The 25205-nt window shown below is 33.6% G+C and overlaps 2 protein-coding genes across 7 annotated transcripts in view; one reads left to right on the top strand and one right to left on the bottom strand.

The window, feature by feature from the left end:
* LOC112058473 (CUGBP Elav-like family member 2) overlaps positions 1-10914 on the top strand; it is a 511519-nt gene extending 500605 nt beyond the window's left edge. For 4 of the 5 annotated variants that reach the window (XM_052883368.1, XM_024099328.2, XM_024099331.2 and 1 more), the window contains 3 exons: positions 1007-1033; positions 5512-5634; positions 6205-10914. In XM_052883368.1, coding sequence (XP_052739328.1) covers positions 1007-1033; positions 5512-5634; positions 6205-6476 — 422 coding nt within the window. In that variant the 3' untranslated portion in view covers positions 6477-10914. The remainder of the gene's footprint in view (positions 1-1006; positions 1034-5511; positions 5635-6204) is intronic. The other variant, XM_024099329.2, reaches the window with a different exon arrangement.
* Positions 10915-12704: 1790 nt separating this feature from the next.
* Positions 12705-24922, bottom strand: LOC112058474 (endoplasmic reticulum lectin 1). Of its 2 annotated transcripts, XM_024099332.2 has the most exons (10): positions 24684-24922; positions 24236-24467; positions 22370-22534; positions 21699-21865; positions 21226-21351; positions 19265-19318; positions 17829-17990; positions 16024-16186; positions 15133-15277; positions 12705-12919 (listed from the first exon to the last, which is right to left on the bottom strand). In XM_024099332.2, exons 1-10 carry the CDS (start codon positions 24840-24842, stop codon positions 12727-12729), a joined length of 1566 nt encoding a protein of 521 aa, XP_023955100.2. In that variant the 5' UTR covers positions 24843-24922; the 3' UTR covers positions 12705-12726. The 2 variants fall into 2 exon arrangements, with proteins under 2 accessions (XP_023955100.2, XP_023955101.2); XM_024099333.2 differs by lacking the exon at positions 19265-19318.
* Positions 24923-25205: the final 283 nt, after the last annotated feature.

Below are 25205 nucleotides of genomic sequence, written 5' to 3'. Positions count from 1 at the left end.
TTGTCATATCACGAAGTTATTGGTCATGAAACGAAAGATTTACGCTATGCTCTTTGTCACGTTTATTTACTTGAAAACGTACACAATGGAATGCAATTTACAAGATACAATGAATTAACGCACTATGACCTCATAAAATGGCTACTTTAAAAGTTAAAATTGCAAATCACAAAAATATAAAAATATATTTTAAGTTCTCTCTCAAAGTTCAACATTATTTTACATCTAACGTATGCTTAAGTTGAATGCCAAGATGCATGCATCTTACTGGACATAAGATGCAAGTATGGAATCTTTGTTGTCAAAACTCCTTTTAACACCATAGCCAATGATACAGACTATGAATAAACATACGTAAATGTTGGTTTGAAAACCATTAATCATCAAATCACAATTTCCTTACGATTAAAAAGATGTGTAACAATATAATATGTGGATAAATAAATGTCAGAAGTAACTAAATGATTATTTTCTTTACTTTGAGTTTTCAGAAATTATAAAAATGTCTTATAATCATTCTGCTCATAAAATGAGATAGAATAACATGAAAATATTTGTAGCAAATAAGTCTGTGAACGTGCCAAAGCGGTAACATAATACTGATATAGATTACTTATTGGTATTAAATATCAGACATAAATAGCACTTGCACAAATAACAACCGTGAATTTTTAATTTTCTTAATGGCCGACCCAATGAAATCCTAGAAATTTCCACGGAAATTCGCATAATACAATTTTCAAAATGCCAACTCCTAATTGACGTTTTTACTTTGTCCCCGGCCGTACCCTCCCCTAAATTCATCCCAGAGACAATTAAGGCTCTATAAATTCCGGCCTAATTGCCTTACCTGTCCAAATCTTAATTGGAATGTTGCCACATAAGATGGCCGTGAAAAAACCGTAACGATCTTTTTTGTCCTCAAACTTTCCTCTTTCAGATTGGGCTTTAATGCGTTGAGAGTTAAAAAAACGTTTATTAACGATGAACCTTTTTCACACTTCAGGTCTTCTCGGGAAGACTAACATCACAGGTAAAAGCCTATTCATAGATGAGTTTGTGTTATGGATTGACTTATCCTTGTTGATATCGCTGATGCTTGCAATAAACTATATTTGTAGAAATGTCTTCGCTTTCTAATACTTTTTAGCTAGTCTTTTTAACTTAAAGTTTGTCTTTTATAACCACAATTTTTGGTTCATTGTGAAGACTTTTCTTTTTTATATTTATTGCAATAATCGAAGACTGGCTTGGTTTTATTTACGTGCATTTTAATCTTGCATCGTAATTGCTTTGCGTGACAATAGGCTTTTTCTGTTCTGAAATTCGGCAAAAGACGTCGTTTTATTTTTAGAGAGCATAGACAATTTCTTCTTTTTTATTACAAAGTATACAAGCACAGATTGTGGGATTTCGAGCCAATATTGTTTCAACAGGTTTTGCTTGTTTTTGTATTTATTCTATTTGTGTATTCAACAATGGTTACGTATCAGTTTTGGTGGAAACGAATGCTGTTTTTATTCTGATTTCAATCATTGCACGTTCGGAAAATCTTTTTGTGGTCGCATCTGGATATTTTTCAGATGAAATGTAAACTGAAATGTTTTTTTTTGCGTACACCGATGAAATATATTTTTAAAGGTGAGATTGAAATGTTAACGACATACTAGCAATTACGTTTATCTACAGCAAAATGACTTTAACTGGATCAGAAATTATAGACTTATCTATAATTAAACAAAACAATAGCAATATCCGCTAAACAAAAATGAAAAATATCGCCATTGTGTATAACACAATTTATTCTTTTTATCGGTTGAATTATAATGAATAGATACATAAATTATGAATTCTATAAACTTAGTAAATAGTAATTATAGAAATTATACAAATAAACAATAAATCAATTGATCATTTCTAATTTAATTCATTTACCAACGTATTTAAAAGGAAATAATAAAATAAAGTACGAGTTGTATGCTTATTACTTTAAATTAAAATTAAATATAAAATCAACAGTATAATTTCGTTTAATTGTGAAACATGCATACTCGTGCCTATAACAGCTATAATGCTGAATCTATACTGGATGGTCATTGAATTTATCAAATTAGGTAATGAATAATGATATTATTTTGCTGTGCAGTTAATTTTTGCATAATCCACCATTACGGAATTGATATGCAATCATAGTGAAGTTGAAACTTTAGTGCTATGTTGTTCTCTTTTTAAAACATTGTTGTCATTAAGTTTTATCTCTGGTTTGACCTTAATGTGTAAATAATATCTTAACTTTTGTTTATTGAGGATAGTGGTCGCAATAATTTAAGAATCATCACTGCATTACATCATTATTTTTTATTTATTTCAAAAATTTTGTCAAGTACTAAACGGGTTTCATTTTATACATCTTTTTTTCATAAACTTATTAAAATACATTTGTATGTAAATTATTTAAAAACATGCAGTGATATAAATGATTGGGACACTAATTGTTATTTACGTTCTGATTAACATTTTACCATAATTTTTTGCATGAGATGAAATTTATTAAAAAGAGTACCAAAGTAGATAGTTATTTATGTTTTAAATGTAATTGTTATAATGGTGTCAATTTAGTTGGCAAATGCCGCAAATCGAATGGATTTAAAGAAGATGGTCCAATTCAGGGCCACCACTTAACCATATCATTAAAATTTTAAAAAATACAAGGTTTTTATTAAAATTTAAATAAGTGACTAAATCTAACTACAAAGAAAAAAATTGAAAAAAAAAATTAAAATTAAAAAAAAATCTAGATGGCGCGCATAAAGCATCTATGACATAACAATTGACAGCAAACGTCAAAACGACTACTGCATTGAAAACGTTATCATTCCGCCATTATTATGTTGCATTTCTTCGGAGATCATGAATATTATTTGGAAAGAATTAAAGTTATTTTGTAGATTCTTATAATAAAAAATAGTCTAATAAAATATTTTCTTTTGTTTCCGCCAGGGTACAATGATTGGGCTCCATACAATGTTGGACCATATCCTTTGAATAAATTTTAATTTTGGTGACATCTATTAGTATAAAATCTTTGACAGTAGGTATTTTGAATTCGCCTAGTTTGATTTTTGAAATGTAGGTAAGCAAATTGGCACCATTGCTATGTTGATACTCACAATTTGAAATCTGAAAGGATCTAGGTATTCTTGTGTGCTGTTATAGTTGCTCGATTTAAACTGTGGTGTGTTGATGTTTTTAGCACATTATTATAAATGTAGGTATAAATTATGTTCTGTATAACTAACTGTAAAATTTAATTATTAACAAACCTTTATGAAGCATTGTCCTTTATAAATGTGTTTTTTGAACTAATTATAACGTAACTGCGTGTTGAAACTAAACAGAGTTTAGTAACGGGGGTTTTCCTTGTTGACGGAAAAATTACGTGCGACGATCTGATGCGACACGTCAAAGCGGCGTTATTTGCTGACAAAGGGTTATCAACATTGCATACATTGAAATAAAGTCGAAATTTAATTGACATGATAACCAGATGAATAGAGACTACGTGTTAATTAATTTTCGATTTTATTCCAACAACTCAGAGTCTATATTACTTTGACAGTATCTAACCGCGCTTAAACGCTCGCCCTAAACTCATAGCGCCAGCACTAAGGGCTTGTTCACACGCCGATTCAAAATTGATAGTTAAGACCGCATACCTACACGTTTTTAACTAAATCATGTTATAAGACGATTTGTTTGATTCGAACTATTTAACTTGTCTTCACATTGTTAGGGCGTATTTTTCAAAATCCTACTAATATTATAAACCCGAAAGTTTGGATGGATGTTTGTTTGGATGTTCGTTACTCTTTAACACCGCTACTACTTAAGCGATTGGGTTGAAATTTGGAATGGAAATAGATTTTACTCTGTATTAAGACATATTTTTTATCCCGAAAAAATCCATGGTTTCTCGAGATTTGCGAAAACTGCTGATTTTGATGATAGGAATGTTTGTTACTCTTTCACGGCTCGAATACTGAACCAAATTAGCTGATATTTGGTATTGAGATATATTATAGCCTGGATTAACACATAGGCTACTTTTTATCCCTGAAAAAGCCATGGTTCCCGAGGGATTTGTGAAAAACTAAATTCCACGCGGACAATGTCGCGGGCATCCGCTAGTTTAATAGCTAAAGGTCCTACTAATTATGAAGCCATACCTACTGCCAATGGCAAAAAAAATTGTTAATGTGTGAACATGCCCTAAGTTTGCAATAACGCAGGATAAAATGTTATTCGTTGTTATTTCGCAATATAAAAAATCCCTATTTAACAGTAAATACTGTTTTGAGTTATCCGTAAAGGAATTCCGTTCATACATCTCATAGCAATATTTTAAGTGCCGTATTACATAATACAATACTTTTAAAAGTTTAATATGTTGTAACACTTTAGCAAAATACGTTCCATATTGAAAAAATATAATAAGTATTCCGTATATTTTTACCTACTTACGCGACAAAAATTAAACAAGACGTGTGTCGTAGAATATGTAGGTACTCCTATGTATGTACATAAATTATTATTTATACCTGACAACATGTTCACACATTGCACTTGTGTTTTGTCTATACCTAAATGAACGCAAGATATTGTCATTTTAGTCGTCAACAAGTGTGACTTCATGTCCTTTGCTTATAGACACTACGCAAATGTGTAGGCAACTTGTTTATGGATAATGTACACAATGTGTAAACGTGTTGAGATGCCATTGTGTGTGTTACGAAAATTCTGTAGTTGCTTACCTAGTCAATTTATTCCGAGAAGTCCGTTTGGCTTTAGATGTATTGGTAAGATTGACCAAGTAGGTTTGTATGTATAAACGATGGTCTCCTAATTTTTTTTACACCGATGTCAACTGTCAAAAGCTTGGCTATGAACCTTGCCACACCACTGATGTGCTCCTTGACTTATCCATACTGTCTTCCTTGACTGGTCAAAGGCGCTACATTGGCTTGATCAATAGCATAAAGACATCCACGCCTAAATATATAGTGGCCAAGTGGGCAAGCCCTGTGCAGATGAAATGCTACTCCATCATCCCCTATCTCATTTATCACAAAGACCGCTATAAGGTAGTGAAAAGCTAAAAGTCATCCACTTGTGAATGTAAATTATAATATGCAAGCGTTTGGGCAGACTCCAGATCTCAATTTTCTGAAAGACTACTACTACCTCAGGTATAGATGATAACGTGGCCACACATGTCAAACCTTACCGGTACATCCAAAGCAAAACGGACTTCCAAAAGTAGACAAAATGTACATTTTTCATTTTTATTTATTTACACTAATTTGTACACCACAACATATAATATAATACATAAAACAGATATATATAAAATAAGTAATATACAAAAGGTTTTATCGCTTAGTATCGATATCTACCAGGCAACCATAAACGTTAATATATCTCTTGTAACATGCCAATGCCGGTGTTGTGCAGGGTCCACCGCTGAGCCCCTGGGATCGGCGTACGCAGCCCAGTTCGGCACGGCGTACGCGGCAGCGCCGCTCGGATCCGTCCTCGGCTCGGCGGCTGCCGCGGCCGCGGGGAAGCAAGTTGAAGGTACACTCATCATTGGTTTTAGTAGTACTATTGTGAGAGCTTGCCTTTTTTTATTACTTAGTATAAACAAGCGCTTATAGTCCGAGATCCGTGGAACATTTTTTAAAACTGATTACTATAAGTTAATTTTTCGTAAGTAATTAAGAAACTAAGTAAGAAACTTGAATCTGGTAGCTAAGTGTGTTACCAGGAAATAAAAATGTCTGAGCGAGCGCGAATGAGAAACTAAACCGCTTTTTACGCGTCCCAGGAATATCGATGACGTAGGGGTGCAGATATCTGCAATGTCTAGCAGTTCTGTGGTAGAACGGCGAAGGTGGCACAAGATCAAACAGTTCCTGAGGCTATACTGTTTTTGAACCTGAGGAAATGTTTTTTTTTGCCGATCTCTGCTGACAAGCTTGTCAATATCATAATATTTTATTTGTACGGCTCAGTACAAAGCCAGGCTATAGGAGAGGGGGTATATAGCTTATATGCAGTCACTATGACCGTAGGTATAGTAAAGTTACGTAAGTAAGAGGTATTCGTTAAGTTTCTTTTTAAATAGATTTCGATCATCAATTCCAGGTCCTGAAGGCGGCAACCTGTTCATATACCACCTGCCGCAAGAGTTCACGGACACCGACCTCGCGTCCACGTTCCTGCCGTTCGGCCACGTGATATCGGCCAAAGTGTTCATAGACAAACAGACGAACCTCTCAAAGTGCTTCGGTTTTGTCTCGTACGACAATGCGCCCTCCGCGCAGGCCGCCATACAAGCCATGAACGGCTTCCAAATAGGTACAAAGAGACTCAAAGTTCAATTGAAACGTTCGAGAGAACTGTCAAGACCGTACTAGATAACCACAAATTACAATATTCCAGAACTCGTTCCTAGTGAATTATTAAAAAAAAAAGAGAAAAACTATTTGCAGAGGATATAAGTTTTTGAACGTTTGTTGTGATGTATCCGGTGCACTTGAACTGAATAGTCGATAAGGTTCGTTCGAAAACGCGAGTCCACGTGCACAGTTGTTATCTATATAAGTATAAAGGTTAAGGTTTGTGTCAAAGGATTTATCGTTTCCAAAGTATTCCCCAAATTTTGTTTATTTAATATATTAATTAATATTAAAAAAACTATATAATTTTTTTAAAGGATAAGTTTAGTCACCGTAAGCATAAGTTAATTGCGTTTAGAAACCGTTGCTATTTAAATGAGCGCCAAAGAGCTGTTACGCTTTTTAAAACCCTACGCGGACGTAGTCACGTTATTAGGTACACGAAAAGTTTTAGTCAAAAATTTAACCAAAAAAAAATTTACATTATTTTATTTAAAGAAAAAAAATCAGTATTTTTTAAGAATCATCGTGACTACGTCTGTCTGAAGACTTTTTTGACATCCAAAGCTTAACATCAGCTACCCTAATAGTATTTGATATATTTATATAACTGTTATGTTGAGTATACTACATTATACTTTCTATTTTACGTTTGTGTTACCACTTTAAAATAACCGATGTGGCCATGGTCAGTTGCAGTTTTAATTACTACATTTTTGTTTAAAATTATAAGGTGTTTAGATTAATATAATGATCTCAAAGCGATCAATGTATTTATTAATTACATGTTGTCAATAGTGTACTTAATATTTGTTTTTTGTTAGTCAAAATAACCCGTTTGTCTAACCCGATAAAACAAATGTATATCACCATTTGTGATTTCAAGCCCTTTAATGTTTTTGTGCAATAACACTTGTCAGACATTGTTAATTAAACTTTAGTAAAATGTTATATCATAAACAAATTATATTTAAACGACGCTTAGGTATATTTAAATGCGCTAATAATTCGAAATCGAATTTCGTATAAAAGGAAAGATCCTTAGCAACGACCACATTCCAATTAGGCAATGGGTAGCTACCGGTAAAACATAATAATGAAGCACCGATACAAATGGCTGATAAATGTTCAAATTTCTTTTTCCTTTTGGAGCAGAGAATCCATCTATTTATTCTAAGCAACAAAATAAGAATAGAAGATACGTCAACATTAGTGATAGAGTTAGTGCGGCGTCAGCCATGTTTTTTTTTACGTTATATTAATGATCTAAGGTTAAATACGATGGTCGTATTCTGGCCGCTGGTCTCCTAATCGGGATGATATGACATGTTAATTTTGTTTGGCTAATAGTTACATAACTACCGTCTCTTTAAACTAAGACATGTTTTTTGGCGCTTTAATACGATCTACTCATAATTTCCTGTTTAAATATTGTTTGTTTATGGTTTGACATCCGGTCAGATATAAATTTAAACTTTGAGACATTTCATGATTATATTTTCGTTTTTTTTTTATTAATATTCATTACTAACTTATTTATAAAACATCGAACTTGACCATTTAGTCAATCATTTTTGTTAGAATTAAGTATTTAAACATAGAGTAAGTTTTTGTGTAATTTCGACATTCGCTGTGCAAATTGTGTTTTTTTTTTAAAAAGCCCATACACGTGGCGGGTAAAACGAGGGATGGCATATTTAATAAATTACTGAAGAAATAAAACTTTCTTTTTTGTCTATTGCCCTTATGGGCATATTTAAAGTCACACGTTCAAACCTGCTGTGTTGCGATGGGTTTCAATGACTTCTATGTATACTACTAGGTCGGCTGAGCAATTAAGATAAAAAAAACTTAACTTCTATAATATCGACTCGGTTTAAAATTTGGAAGCCAACGCAATTGTCAAATGATATAAATAATTGTGAATTGAATTGTCCTTCTAGTAGTACACACAGAAATCTATTATTTACCATAAGTTTTTGTTAAACACTTCGTATCTTTTTATCATTGCTAAACACTTTTAGCGTTTTTAGAGATTTCATTATGCTACTTACATAATTATTATAGTCTGTTACTATTTACTTACTTCTAGCAGTTTCTTTAATAAATTAAGTATTACTTACTTAATATATTTTATTCCTTTTACTTGTCAGTAGTAGGTAAATAATTTAATGTGATTGTCAAAGAATCGCTCAATGGGGACTATATTAATTAATATATAATTTACTTAATTTAAATATTTCACTAAATTTATAAGATTACCCCCAAGTATTTAGTTGAAGTGCCAATGCGTTAAAAATTAATGAAAACTATTGATTTTATTGTAAATCGCTTCTTTTGTTTTAAAAAACCTGACTTCTTTAATCAAAAGTTGATTTTTTCATTTCATTGATTTCAGAAAAAAAAATAACAGAATTCGAAATATGAATTTGTTATTTTGGATGCAATCTGCATTTCAATGCCTACTTACTGATGTGTGTTTAGATGTGCAATCTTTATTGAGGAAATTAGTTTAATTTAGTTAATTTTTGATGTCTGATGAAGACAATATCTAGACTGAATAAGTTCCCTTATAGATGTAAAACAACTTTTTCATTATAGTTTCAGTGTAATTAATGTCTTGGTAGGACTTATTCTATTATAACTCTGTTTTTTTTTCAGTAGAAGTAAGAATGGAGTTATAATGGTATGACCTTGTAAGAGTTCCATGTAAAAAGTTCAAAAAGAACTTTCCCTTACCTTGTTGTAAGTAAAGGAAATTATTGTAGATGGGGATAAATTGGTGAAAATTCTAATCAACTTCAAAATTAGAACAGCCACATTTAGTTGTTTTTGTGAACAACACTGAAAACTTTAGGCAAAATAAATTTAAAAATAGCAAAGCCGGTGTTTTATTTGTATTTTTCGCTTATTGTGGTTGTTCTTTTTTCGAACGACTAATACCAATCCTAGACACAACCAGTGTGAATAATCTGTTCATAGTTGTGATCTAAGTAAACAAATTTTTGAAATAATAGGATTTTTTTACCTATTAATAATATTAGATAAAGACGAGACCTCAATGTTGTAATATAAAACCTAATTTAAAAACTTAAATAGCTGGCTTTTGCGAGTAATAACAGAATGTACAGATAAAGTATTCTATTGAAATGTCGTGCACACTAAGGCTACCAAACGTGGTTTAAAGTAATAGTGTTGTGTTTTGTATTTTTTACTCTACATCCACAAATAAACAAAGTCAAAAAGTTCTGCATAATTGTTCCAAAATCAGATAACGAGTACGAAAACCGGCAATAATCAGTTTAATCTTTAAATTGTAGACAGAGATTCATATCTGTGATAATTATTAACGACTTAACCATGAGTCTACCAATCTAGTATATATATATATCTACCAATCTAGTATATGTATAAATTATCTAGTAGTCATATAATTTTACTAAACGGACGTACATATATTTTGCAACTACTGGATGTTTGCAAATACCTACTACAAACTTAAAGGTCCGTATAAAATAATGTTAAAATACCTAAAGTGTTTAATGTCCAACCGGGGGTAATCGAAGAAGAATATAATAGAGTAAACCAATATGAAATTAAAAATAAAGTTTCTCTGTCTACATTTTAAAGAATTAAATTGACCGAAACAAATCGCATAGTTTTCACAATATTCTCTTTAAAAAAGTTGTCAGTTTAGTTAAGTTTACAGATTATTCTGAAACCGCATTAGCGCTATTGTGTGGACGACGTAACTAAGCTTCAATATTAATTTGATCTTTGTAAATGTATATTTTGGTGTCGATTGTATAAAAATGATGCTGTATAAATTGAAAACCTGAAGACTGGAAATTATTTTTGTTTGTCCGATTTTATTGAAATATTAGGTGCATCTAACAAAAAATATATAATATATACTTACATTTTTTTATAAAGGAATATGCGTATATTTTCAACAGATATGAAATTTTATAATGGACTTGAAAAAATATATTAAATTAGAATTTCAAAATTTTTCTTGATTTTGAATTAATATTGTTAAATGATATTAAAATGAGACAAAACCATACAAGAAATTTTATTATAAAATAAAATTAGGTTATAATGTGAATTTTTCATTTGAAATATTTTTAATTTTCTTTATTCAATATCGGAAAAATATTTCCAGGCTTCAGCTATCAGCCATTCAAGAATAATTAAGATGCCTAAATAAAAATGCAGTGTCATTTTGTTGGCTAGATTAATTAGTTATTAACTACTAGATTGCTTCTACTTGCGTTCTAGTTTTGAATCTTAACATAATTAAATTGATTGAAAATTGATGAGCTTACGACAAAAGTAAAAGAGCCTTAATATATTTTTATTTTTTAATTTATCGATTCATAAAAGCGACGATGTGTCATTATTTAAAAAGAATCCTATACAGTATCCATTCAATAATACTGGAGTCCAAAGCAAATAGGTCAAAATTAAAAAAAAAGCCATTGTACAACTCATTCAGCTATAAAAAATAACATTAAAAATGGGTCTTTTTAATGTAATGATGATCACATCAACCGCTATTTTGTTTGCTTTAGTTAGTGTAAAACATGTGTGTATTCTACAAATACTATGATTATTTGATAATCCATCAGCATAAAGACTCAAGAGTCACGGAACCTACCAGCATATCCTATTACAAACGTGAAATTTTATTTTTACACTGTTTCGAGGCACCGTATTTAGTAGGTATACAATTGGTATAAAATTGATATAAAGAACTGTTTTATACAACACCCGTTTTGTTGATATGAATGTAAATAAATGTCAAGTTGAAAAACATGTTTCTCTCATTTTCAACCCTTTCCCTTAATTATCAAAGGACATGTCCCAAAATGGACCTTTAATATTTATAATTTATAAGCAGGTCGATAGTATTTTTAGAAGATAAAAATTGCTATTGAGGAAATAATTTACAGAATTTTTAGAAACCGCAATAATTAGATAAATATTTTTTTTTATTTCGCCCCCTTGTCTACAAATTAAACATAGACTATATAGTAAAAGTGTTCAAAACAGCCAATAAAAACACCTGGATTTAATTCATATCCGATGTAAGCTGTCAATGTCATGTAATATTGTCAAATGTCAATAAGACACAAGTTAAAAAGTAACATTAAATCGAAGGCAGAGAAGCATTAAACAAAAAATCCTTAAATTGCTTTAATAACGCCATAAACGAACGCTACTACGCGAAGATCACTGACAATCTGTCAGGGTATGAGTTACAAGCATGTTGCCATTATAAAAATTTTTGATTAATGTTGTCAGCTAATGAAAAAATTTTATCTAGTATGCCTCTCTGACAGAGAGTTACATGTTTTGTACCTTTTGCCTTGGAGACCCTTGGGCCATGGAGTCGCAATGCCAAAAAATTTTACCGAATCATTACACCGCAGCTAGTTGCCTCGACTGGTGACAGAAGGGCTGGCTCATTTTTTGCGCAAAGGATCAGCCTCGCTGTCCAGCGCGGAAATGCAGCCAGTATTCTTGCCACCATTCCACGTGGGCATGATTTGTATAGTTATTAGGATAAGTTAATTCTTTCTCAATAAAAAAAAAATTAAATAAAATTTTATTTAATAAAAAAATGCGGGTTCCATTTTTTTTTTTATTTTCGGTTTTAAGCCCTATATTTTATGTTCCTTTAAGAGAAAAATAATTTGTTCTGCTTAGTTGACACTCGGAATAAAGGCCCAGCCTCCATACTAAATTGGGACATGTTCTTTGAAGAACGAAATATCTTTTTTAAGAGACTTAATACTACTAACCTCATTGTTTTAAGTTTAAGACATTATTTATCATCATTAGCCACTATTTGAATTTAAAAAAAAATGCAAAATCACTTATATAGGTAATTTCTTTCTTTCAAATTGAATAAGAAAGAACCAGTAAAAGATTTAACTTGACCTTGCTCAATTACTCAACTGCAGCACAGTAAAGCCAAAGCAAACATGGCTAGACATTAGACAGGCCACTCCATTCTGAATTCGCCCCATTGGAAAGAACAAATTGAAATGAATTCAACGTTATCATATAAATGTCCATACAGAGGTTTAAACAGTAGTGGGGTCATCTCCTGCCGAAAATGTCGGGTAGGGGTTCTAGTTCTTTAGTTTATTTATACCTAAATATTAGGATTAGTTTATAACTAAAGCGATAGTTGTTTATAAGTAGTAGGATTCTATACAAAATAAATGAAACAGCATATAACAATAAGTTAATTTATTAATTAATCTAAACCAAGCTTATTAGGATCTTTTTTCTTAAGCTCACTTTCATCATCGCCCTTTCCTTCTTTAGTCCCTTTATCTTTGTCCTGTGACAGCTCCGGCGAGAATGACTTGATGAGCCCGTTTTTATCAGCAAGTTTCACTATTTCGCAAATTACTGGCGATTCAACGCCCAAGATGTAATGACAGGTCCTGAAACCAAAAAATATTTATTAATTCGTGATGAATTTAATGAATTAACCTCAGTAATGACTTTAATGGTTAGTCTGTAGTCTAGATTGATCTTTAGAAGTGTTTTCCGAAGAGTTGCTGGCAATGCCAAGTGACTGGATATTTGGTTGGAATACTGATACATTTACAAAGCCACTATACCTCATAGTTTCCTTACCATATTTACATATCTTCTATAAAATTAACATAATATTCCTTGTTGGTTAATATTTCCTAATAGTTTGATAGTAACAAACCAGTTTTTGGTTGAGAAAAGGAAGCTGCAATACTCAAGAAAACTTTTTATTTCATTATTTCACTAACAATTGGTAACAATCTTTTTTCTTTCTTTCTCTTTGTTTTCGTACTGTTCGCTTTCCTCTCTCCTAATCATAATAGCTCTTGAGCATCTGTGAGTACCTCTTCCATTCCTCCTGGTCTGCTAGCACGCGTGTGAGCCATTAGATCGGTCGGCTTGTGTCGTCAAGCGCGAGATAGTACGAAGTGTTCCGTAAGTTAAGTGGGAGGCCGAATGCTGTTACGTACCTAGGCTACAATAAGTATAAGGACCTAGGCTCCAGTAAGTATACGTACCTAGACTACAATAAGTATAAGTACCTAGGCTCCAGTAAGTATACGTACCTAAGCTACAATAAGTATAAGGACCTAGGCTCCAGTAAGTATACGTACCTAGGCTACAATAAATATAAGTACCTAGGCTCCAGTAAGTATTAGAGGTGAGTCGTACTCGCTAAAACGCGTACTGAGTATTACGAGTACAAGTACGCCGAGAGACGCGCTCCAAAGACTAGCTCCACGAGTATTTAGAAGTACGAGCCATTAGGACCTATAGAATAGATACGTACTCCTAAATACTCAGTGGCCAGCGATTTTACATCATATTATCTGATAGTAAGCGTACATTAATTTCAACCGAGTTCTACACAGTCATTTGGACTAGTGGTATGTACGCAAGGTACGATAAACTAAGAATCCTGAATTCGATCCCGGGTAACAGAAAATCATTTTTGTCTTTTTATTTTGTTTTTCTCAATTGGTTTCTTCAACTATTTTTGGTTTTTGTAATTATATAACTATTTCAGTCATTAATTTCAAAATTTCAATTTAATTTTATTATTTAGTTATTTCTTTTAATATTACCTCATGATACTGTCAGGTTACATTAACTTGTTACTTTAGCGGATAAATAATCATACTAAAACAATAAATGATCACATTATGTTTTTAAAATAAGGATTAAAATCAGGGACTCACTCACGCATGCTTCAGTACGATGTTTGGAGTATTAAGTGTATACTGCGTTAAAAATTCGATCTTATGTTTGATAAGGTAAAGACAATTTTTCATCGGCAATGGGACGTCACTCACACATTCTTAAACGAACGCGTCCGGGAACGCGTCTCGCGATGTTTTGACTGTCGGAGTATGAAGTGTTTATTGCGTTGAAAAACCGGTCTTATGTCTAGACAACAAAGTCTATTTTCTTTCGGCATTGATAGAAGTCTCTCACTCACACATTACTAATCGAACGCGTCTCTGAACACGTCCCGCATTGGTTGAACCGTTAGAGTATTTGCGAGTATTGGACTCGCACTCTGTTGACGTCTTGCGCTCCTCGGTACTCGGTACTTCTAAATACGCTTAATACGTGTTTATGTCCCTGCTCCGTACTCGTACGCCATACGTCTTCCAATAAACCTAGTGTTAAGACCTGCTCCAGTATATACGCCTCACCTCTAGTAAGTATACGTACCTAGGCTACAATAAATATACGTAACTAGGCTACAATAAGTATAAGTACCTTGACTCCATTAAGTATGTACGTATACTTAATGGAGTCAAGGTACTTATACTTATACTTACTAGGCCCCAGTAAGTATACGTACCTAGGCTACAATAAGTATAAGGATCTAGGCTCCAGTAAGTATACGTACCTAGGCTACAATAAGTATAAGTACCTAGGCTCCAGTATGTATACGTACCTAGGCTACATTAAGTATACGTAACTAGGCTACAATAAGTATACGTACTTAGACTATAATAAGTATACGTACTTAGGCTACAATAAGTATACGTAACTAGGCTACAATAAATAAACGTAACTAGGCTACAATAAATATACGTAACTAGGCTACAATAAGTATACGTACTTAGGCTACAATAAGTATACGTACCTAGGCTCCAGTAAGTACAGAGAGACTTGCGGGAGAGTCGAGCCGTTCTCTGGACAGCGCAGCTTCACCTCGGTCTGGCGCGGCTTGCCGGTCTTGTCGCAAACGTCGCCCCCCGAGTAGAAGTGCGACACTGAGGTGCGTTTAGCTGAAAATAAATAAATTATAATAGAGTACTTGACTCATATGTAATCTATACTAATATTATAAAGCTGAAGAATTTGTTTGGTTGAACGCGCTATTCTCAGGAACTACAGGTCCGATTTGAAAAACTCTTTCAGTGTTAAATAGCCCATTTATCTAGGCAGGCTATAGGATATATCACCGTATTCCAATTGAAATTGGTGAAAGAATATTAATTTTGTATAGTACATGGAATAAGGGTCCGAAATATATCGATAATAAAAGTTATGGATTTTTAGAAAACTGAATTTGAAAATTATTTATTTAATAAATTTTTCCAAAAGTCAAAAACGCTGTCGTCCATTTTGTGATGACACAATATTACTGGATGTACTAAAGGAATAAACGTCATACTAAATACTAATAATTTTCATAAACACTAAACCGGTTGGTTGGTTAGTGTTTACGTGACGTCATGAAACGATAAAATATAGATCATCATGGCCGACAGCGTTAGCTAATTGGTCTGAGATACCAGTATCGCAGAAGAGGTTTGTATGTTGATATAGTGATGAATGGCGATGTGGTAAACTGCTATATGTATTTATTCACTGCACTGATTAATTACTAATCGAATTAAAATATAAAATAAAGGAATAGGTGTTGCAGATGAAATGAATTGAAATGTGAAAATGTAGATGGCAGACCTAGAGTGGGCGAACGAAAGAGTTCGTCACACCAGTTGATATCATATCAGTAATATCCACTCACCAGAAGGCTTGGGAGCCTTCCCCCTGTTCTCCTTGTTCCAGTCCAAGTGCGCCTGCTCGTCGAACTTGCCCAGCAGCAGCGTGGTCTTCTCCCCCGCGCGGTCCACGTGGTACTGCATCACGTGCTTGCCGTAGCAGAACTCGTACTTCCACCACCCCGTGCCCTGTGTGAGAAGCGTATATTCAGGGCCGGATCGACAAGATCGAAGAAATTTATGTGATGAATTTACGTGCGCGAAAGGCGCCATAATTGGATCTCGCTCCATTCTAAAATTTACCTCGGTCCGGCGCTGCGTATATTTAATGTATATGTCGCCGAGTGAGTTATTTGAACAGTTAGCAAAATCTACGTTAATTATTGTAATAATATTAGAATCAGGTTTCATGGAATTGGGATCTCATTATTTACTGTTTAAATAAATAAGACTGTGAAAGATTGATTACGTGACTCTCGTCCAATTGTATTGCGTTAAAATGGCGCCTAGGCGGTACGTTTTACGGAATAGAGGTGCTTTGCCACTCTGTGGCCTGTTGGTTGAGTAGTTCAGTGCAATAAGATAAAAGATAAATATACTTTATTTGCACACCACAAAGACAAAAACAAGTGAAATAAAAAACAAATTAGGAAGAGATCAGCATACAAAAGGCGGCCTTATCAATCAAGTTACTTACATCTTAGCAATCAAGTTGTTGGAATCGATACTCGTCTTCCATTTGTTAAATAGTAATGGTGCAGTGTTAAAATAGTGATAGTGTTTCCGAACTCCAGTGGGTGAGTTAATAGAAGTAAGTCCATTGCATTGTTAGTTAATTAGCTGGGAGCCAACACCAGCTGAGAATGGGGGAGTATTTGTTAACTGTAAAAGGGCCCTTCAACCCAACTGGATCAGTTACAAGTCTGACATCAGCTGGTGGCTGACTCCTAGCCATATGATAGATAACCCTGGTTTACATGTGATAGTATCAGCGCTGAACTTGATCAATATAGAGGGTAGAACTGCAGTTGTAAGTTAAGTGGTCGTTCCAATAATGACCGATAGTGTTACTTTGTGTATCTGCCATCCTTGACAAGCTTAGAACCTGCTCTGAGTCTACGGCTTCTCCGATATCAGAAGTAGAATATAGTCGATGCCCCGATATATACAAGGCCAGTACGCACTCATAGTGTATACGCACTTATGGCGTCTCTAGCACTGTATTGTTTTAGAACGAAAAACAAAATAAAGATCTGGCAATTATACACGATTTTTGCGTACTGGTCGCGTATACTTTCTGACGCTAATTCAGTGAATAGTTTAAGAAAACATACAAGGTTAGAACCAACGTGTTCTGACATTGTATAGATTTAGAATGCAAACGTAAAACGTAGGTATATGTCGCAGGGATATGATAAAAACACGGATTTGGTCAATTCCCCAAGGAATTTGATCAAATGTGAATAATCTACCTTATTATTATTTTTTTAATTCTCTACAAGTTAGCCCTTGACTACAATCTCACCTGATGGTAAGTGATGATGCAATCTAAGATGGAAGCAGACTAACTTGTTAGGAGTAGGATTAAATCCACACTCGTTTCGGTTTCTACACGACATCGTACGCTAAATCGCTTGGCAGTACGTCTTTGTCGGTAGGGTGGTAACTAGCCACGGCCGAAACCCACCAGCCAGACCTGAAACAATTAAGAAAACCTCCCAGGACCCAGGACCTCCGTCTTGTAAATCCACCGCGCATACCACTGCGCCACGGAGGAAAATCTTAGAAGATGGTGAACCGGCCCTTAAAGTCACTATTTTACCCTACTCACCCCATTCAGACAAGTCTCTCCGTCCAGAAAGGCGCGCACAGGCGAGTCGTCCTTCGGCGCGGGCGCATCGGACGGCGGCGCGAGCTGTTTCTGAGCGTCTTCCGGCGCAGCTTCGTCATCCGTCAGCGGGTGCAACTCAAACTTCAGATGCGTCTCGCCGTCCTAAAAACGAAGACCCTTTTAGAACAACACCCTTTTACAAAAAAAAACCTCCGCTGTCCGTCTGTCACCAGGCTGTATGTCAAGAATCGTGATTTGACAGTTGAAATTTTGACAGATGATGTGGTTTTGTTGCCGTTATGAAAACAAATAGGCATATAACAACAAACGTAATTTTTACCGTTTTTATAGATGATCCGAAATTCTGATTCGTATTTGGCCAATTTTTCACCTAAACTAATATTATAAAGACGTAAGATTTGATTTTTATTTATTTGTTACAATGTGATTAAAAATCTACTCAACCGATTTTAAAAATTATTTCACCATTAGAAAGTGAACATCATCAGGATGCTAAATGCATTATGGTACCTGGATCAAATTGTTAAAACAAATGCATGAACAATTTTCTAGTAAATCCTCAATAGCTTAATAATAAATTTGACGGCCGCGTGGCCCTGCTTTCTGCATCCACGGCCGTGGGTTCGATTCCCACAACTGGAAAATATTTGTGCGATGAGCATGGGTTTTTTCCAGTGTCTGTGTGTATTTATACATTATAAGTATTTATATGTAGTATATAAATGTATATGAATATTATAATATCAACTATCTTAGTACCCATAACACAAGCTACTCTGTATGCTTACTTTGGGGCTAGATAGTGATGTGTACTGTTTATGTATATTTATTTATATTTATATATTATATATTATATTAATAAAGGGACCTAAACTCATCATTGAGGGCTGGTAATTCGATCACCGTCCGCTGTTTTATTGTGGTACTAACACAGACTTTTCTGACTAATTCGAGGAAACGGGTACATTAGTCATAATTATTTAAAAGAAAAGATATTTTAGAATTTAAACTATCGTAAATGTTATTCATATTAATTGATTATGAAACACGGCTAAAAAACACATGATACAAGGTCGGAGTATGCCCGACTAGTTTCGAACCCATACCCTTAGTCATAAGCTGGTTCTTGCAACGCGGCACGATCCAAACTATACCCTATATCACGTAATTTTTAGCCGTGTTTCATAATCAATTAATAAGAAGAAGATTTGGTAAAAATTCTTTAAAAAAAAAAGAACTTAAATGTCTACATAAAAATTAAGATCAGGATGATGATAATGACAAATGATGTACTTAAAGGTACAATTTATACAACTAATGAGAAAAACGTGAGTGAATACAAAATCAAAACTTACCTAAAAACAGGTACAAACTTAAAAAAATAATAAAAAGAACAAAAAATAAACATTACCTACCTTCACTATTTTTTCAACTTTCCATACGGCAAGTACATCACTAGCGTCTTTATCCTGAACATGCCAACACAAATGTTAATAAAGGTCTATTCAGATTTAACAATGTCAAGTGTCAGGCTTACCATTTTGTATTATTTGTCAAGTAATCCAAAAATGAATCAACATCAATCAAAAAAATTAATCAGACTCAATATGAACATTTTAAATAACCAATTTGAAAAAAAAAATGTTTTTTTAATTTCAAATTTTTCAAAATTATAAAAATTTTATATCTGGAGAATGGAGATATTAAAAAACGTTCCACTGATTATGTGTAAATAGACAAATATGATATTTAAAAAATTACAATTTTGAAGTTGTGTCTCTTTAGTTTTTTAGCAGTCAAACACCTTGCTATAACTGAGTTTAGTAATTTTTTTCCCTGATGGTTTGACATATACTCCTACAGTACAGGAATATAATTTTGTGTTTATAATTATTTAAATTAATATTAATTTAATTAATAATTAAGTAGTAGTGTTTAAGAATTAATTCTTAATTAATAATCGTTGTTTTTATTGATACCTATAGTATTTTTTTAAAGTTCATGTCAGAAAGTCTGAAAGAATTCATAAATTAATACCGAATACTTAATTACACCAATACCGCCCACAACGCAAGCCCTGACTTTGTCATATCTGAATACACCACAAAGCTAAAAAGTGATTTATCCTTATTAAAACTAAGTGTTGTTTTACAAAAACTTACTGAAAATTATACCTGTGTACAGACGCAAGCAAAAGCTGGTTATAAGAAAACACGACTTCTAGAATAAATTGTTAACTGTTCATAGAGTTAAAACTCTAATGCAACTGTATCCAAAGATTTTATACTAAATAGATATGTTACTAGCGCGACGAACAAAGGTGGTTAATTGTCTTTTATTTAGTCGCATAGTGACACATTATTCGCACAACGAAAGTTATTTAAAGAAACAATACCTGAATATTGTCTACAATGTCGAGTTGTGTATTCAGGAAGTGTAAAAACTTATTTATACAAAATATACATAATGTAAGTAAACACAAAATTGTGCAAGAGTGTGCTCAGTGGAGTAGCTAAATTTGGATCGTTTTTGCGGTGATTTTATAGGCAAGTAACATATCTATAGAATAAAATATCGTGACTTCATCACTATAAAATAACGTCTTTGTCAGCGTCTTGTACTCGTAATAGGCATAGCTTCAAACCACTCCAAATATTATATTTAAGTCGTACATTTTACTCTCACTGCTACAGTACTGAATGCAATTAGCTCCAAAAAGCTACCATCTAATCAAAAATACCAAAAACAGATTAATAAGAAGAAAATACCTAAAGTGTTGTAAACCTAATTAATATAAATTTATTTGCATAAACTAAAGAAGTGGTTACATAATTTATTAATATTTATTGTACCTACTACCAAACATGTTAAAATTACATTTTCAAAAACGTACAAATCTATACTAACTGGCCATCGATCTCCTATTAAAAAGTGGATGCACAATCAGCAACCATAAAATGTCAAACATAAGTTCTTAGCACTCAATTCAACTAGTCGCATTTGCAAATTCAACCTTAAACACAATACTTAAGGTTGAATTTGCTCTGAATTTGGGATTTTATTGAATATTGGACAATATTTAAAGGCCTTTAGGTGTAATTTTCTTTACCAATAATTCTAAAACTGTCAAAGCAGAATCGGCCAGTTTTTAAGTGAAATTTCCTATGATTGTGCGTCCTTTTATTATAAGAGGTCAATGTTACTGGTTTGTAAACTAATGAAAATGTTGAAAATATTTGCCCAGTATAGCAAAGTTTTATCACAAATTAGTTAAGCCGAAACGAAATGTTAGTACAAATAAACATTAATACATTATTATGTAACCCTTAGTTGCAATAATAAATAGGTAAATCAAACAAATTTTATAAATTCTTACATCGTTCATCAGTTTGATCGCCTGATTCTGGAACTTCAAACTCTCCACTTCACTCTTTAACAAATTCCTTGGTTTCTTAGGCGCGTCTCCGACTGGCAAACAGTTTATCGTGTTCTCGACAACATCCTAAAATAATAATTATTTTTCATTACTTTACTGCCTATTAAGGCAGTAAACTAATGATGAAGAAAAAATAATGATGATGAACTAATGTCAACTATGTCAATTCTGTCTGTCTGTCTGTGTTTTTTGTTGACCGGGCATCATGCTGAAACTACTGAATGAATTCAAATGAAACTTGGCATGGTTTAAGAGCATACTACGGAGAAGGTTACATTTTAATGCGAAAATAAAATAAAAAGGGGGCGAAATAGGGCTTATAAGTTTATATTGATTTTCGGCGTCCGCTAGTTTATTTATAAAACAGATAGGTGAAGGTTGTTTCTAATTCAGATCTTCCACAAATATAATACCTTTGGTTTGAATTGAGGATGTTGGCACAAGAGCGGCGACAGGATGATGGTTTCGTATTCACACGTCGAAGTTTCCTTGAAGGAGTACACCTCGTGTCTGCCGTGACTGTAGCAGACGTAGAGTACACGCGTGAGGCGCAGTTTGTCGTTCAGGTCACATTTTGTACCTGGAAAGTTAGTCGTCGTTATCAACCCATATTCGGCTCACTGCTGAGCTCGAGTCTCCTCTCAGAATGAGAAGGGCTAGGCCAATAGTCCACCACGCTGGCCCAATGCGGATCGGCAGACTTCACACACGCAGAGAATTAAGAAAATTCTCCGGTATGCAGGTTTCCTCACCATGTTTTCCTTCACCGTTTCAGACACATGATATTTAATTTCTTTAATTTAAAAATGCACACAACTGAAAAGGTGGAGGTGTATGCCCCGGACCAGATTCGAACCCACACCCTCCGGAATCAAAGGGCAGAGGTCATATCCACTGGGCTATCACGGCTCATATGTTATATTCATCTATATATTTTTATCTATTAATTGTGAAAATATGTAATATGTATGTAAAAATGGGTTCTATGGGATAGTCTCATAGAACCCCACATTTCCACAATTTACATGATTTTGCATCAATCAGTTTGCTACTTCTCAGACAAATTTATTTACATTATTTTTACCTAATTCCATAACCATTTCAACATACGGCAGAGTCTGTCCTTCAACCTTTGACATTTTAGGTGGTTCTTTATTTTCCAGTGCTACCTTCCACTTCTCTTCCAATTTTGATTGTTCCTCATCATTCCAAGTGCCCAAGAAAAACTCCTGCGTTTTGACTGTCTTACCTGAAAATGATGTGTGAAATTAAGTAAAATATAAAGGTCTGCCCTGGATTAAGCTCAACAGTTGCATGGCGATAGCGTCAAAGGGGTCAGTTGCCCCAGACGGCATATGGGCCATAACAACCTGATTATATCAATTGAAAATAAAAAAAATTGGAAAGTCCAGACGACATGCCTTTTAAAAAATCTTGATATCTTTCCAGCTTTTTTTTTTGTTTTTTTTATTGTATGTTAAAAATAACTTTTATAAACTGTGTAGTGATGTCATTATATGTGATGTATGTAATTTACAAGTGTAATTTACTCTATACTCAATAAAACTAAATTAAAATACTTGAATGTAAAAACGTTAACATAATTCACAGGTGTTTTTATGTCAATAAACGTTTCATGAATATGTTATTAGTGTAGATAAAAGAATGGCGTTTGACTCATTCACTGGGTGTTCGATCCGGTACAAATCCAAAATGTATAATAGACTACCCAACTAGAACTGGGCAGTCTGAGATTATATTTCATAGTCTGACTGGTAATACAGCTGGTGCATATTGTAATTTACGAGTTTCTCTTCCTGATGCACCCTTATGTATTGTTAAATCAGTAATAGTAAGAACTGAGTGATTGAAATGTTGATTGGACAATAATGTTCATAATTGCAATATGAAACAATTCTGCGATAGGCATAGCAGCCCTCAGGGTCTTCTCTTTTCTTTTGGGCCTTTTCCGCACTTGGCCACTAAAGGTTGGCCATTGTACAATTGTTGTATGGTTGTTGATAGCTCTCAGGGTTTGAAATGTCAAAACATTATGGAATTGCTACGGCTCTATCTGCATCAAGCATACATGGACTTATCTTGTGAAACAAAAAGACATATTGCCAACCAATAGCGGCAGAGTTGTTTGAGTTCCATCTTTTCTGTGCCAGAGTTGTTTGAGTTCCATTTTTTCTGTGCCAACACTGTTCTATTATATAAAATAGGGACTCTGTTTTATATATAGTGGCAGACAACTAATGAGAAACAGTAATAACAATATTTCTATTGCAGATTTTTTTTTAAATATAACCAATATTCCCATTCCCCTCCAACTAATCGGGAAAGACTTTTTTTTTTTTTTATTCTTTACAAGATAGCCCTTGACTACAATCTCACCTGATGGTAAGTGATGATGCAGTCTAAGATGGAAGCGGGCTAACTTGTTAGGAGGAGGATGCAAATCCACACCCCTTTTTGGTTTCTACACGACATCATACCGGAACGCTAAATCGCTTGGCGGTACGTCTTTGTTGGTAGGGTGGTAACTAGCCACGGCCGAAGCCTCCCACCAGCCAGACCTGGACCAATTAAGAAAATCTCAATCGGCCCAGCCGGGGATCGAACCCAGGACCTCCGTCTTGTAAATCCACCGCACATACCACTGCGCCACGGAGGTCGTCATAACTGACTGTATTAGGAGTGGGTATGACAATAAACCTACAGGGCAGGGATCGAACCACCCCCTGATGATGAGTCCGACCGCTCCTACCGTTAAGCTATTGAGGCTCTACCTCTAGATTTACAAAGTATAAAACAATATTATTACTTTACATATTAACTGTGACTATCTAGATTAAAAATAAACAATAATAATAATATGATTAATGACCAATGTAACTATTAAAACCAAAACCATTATACAATAATTATAATTTGATTAATTCTTTACCATCTCTTTCCTCGTGATACTGCCTGACATACCTCCCATGGCACACCTCATAGCTCCAATAACTCTCAAGCCTATAGGAGCAGATTTTCTGTGAGAACAATGGCTTCAACAGGTTTATTGGTGACGGGCCATCATAGTCTGCTGTAGTCGCTGTCTGATTTTGACTTAAATTTGGTAGTTGACAGTTATATTTCTCTTTTAGGTTTGTCATTACATTTAATGTTTCTTTGGACTGAAAATAATTTATTTTCTCATTAATTCAAATTCAGAATTATGGTTGTTATAACTGCTACTGTATGTACTAACCAGGGTTACAATAAAAAAACATCCAACTCAAATACTTAAGAATATGAATATGAATATAGTATGAAATAATAATAATTGTTTGGATATTTTGTAGCAAAAGTTGTATTTGATCAAGACAATAACTTTTACCGATGATTATTACCTCTGGCTTGACTTCTCCTTCTAATAACTTTTCTGGTGTATCTAAAGATCCTGGCCATAATATTCCAAATAAAATATTATCATCAAATCCTTTAAAATCGTGTTCGATAGCACAAACGCAAAGAGATACACTCAATACAAATAAGCACAAGCGTTTCATTTTGATTTATTAAATCACTTCTAGAATTCTGAAAAACTAACACTGTGTATTAAAACATTGTAAGTAAATTAGGGGATTTAAATATACTTATTAGATTATGTGAATTTTAATTATTGCACAACAATTTCTCAAAACTCATTAGAATCTTAAAAAATGTAAAAATTTAATCCTACTAAATTTGAAAGATATCAATAACTATACAAAATGGCAAAATAATATTCCTTTTTTAGAAGTCGTATATTCAAACATATGACTTGGAATCACTTGGAATACTGTCATTTGTCAAAGCATAACTTTTTTATAGAATTTCTTGGTTTCTACTTAAAGGTTTTTTACGATTTTACAACCAAACTAAAATAGCTG

This window comes from Bicyclus anynana, chromosome 9 (genome assembly GCF_947172395.1).
Source record: "Bicyclus anynana chromosome 9, ilBicAnyn1.1, whole genome shotgun sequence".
NCBI lineage: Eukaryota > Metazoa > Arthropoda > Insecta > Lepidoptera > Nymphalidae > Bicyclus > Bicyclus anynana.
The sequence above is the reverse complement of the archived record's forward strand: the minus strand, read 5'-3'. Positions and strand labels throughout refer to the sequence as shown.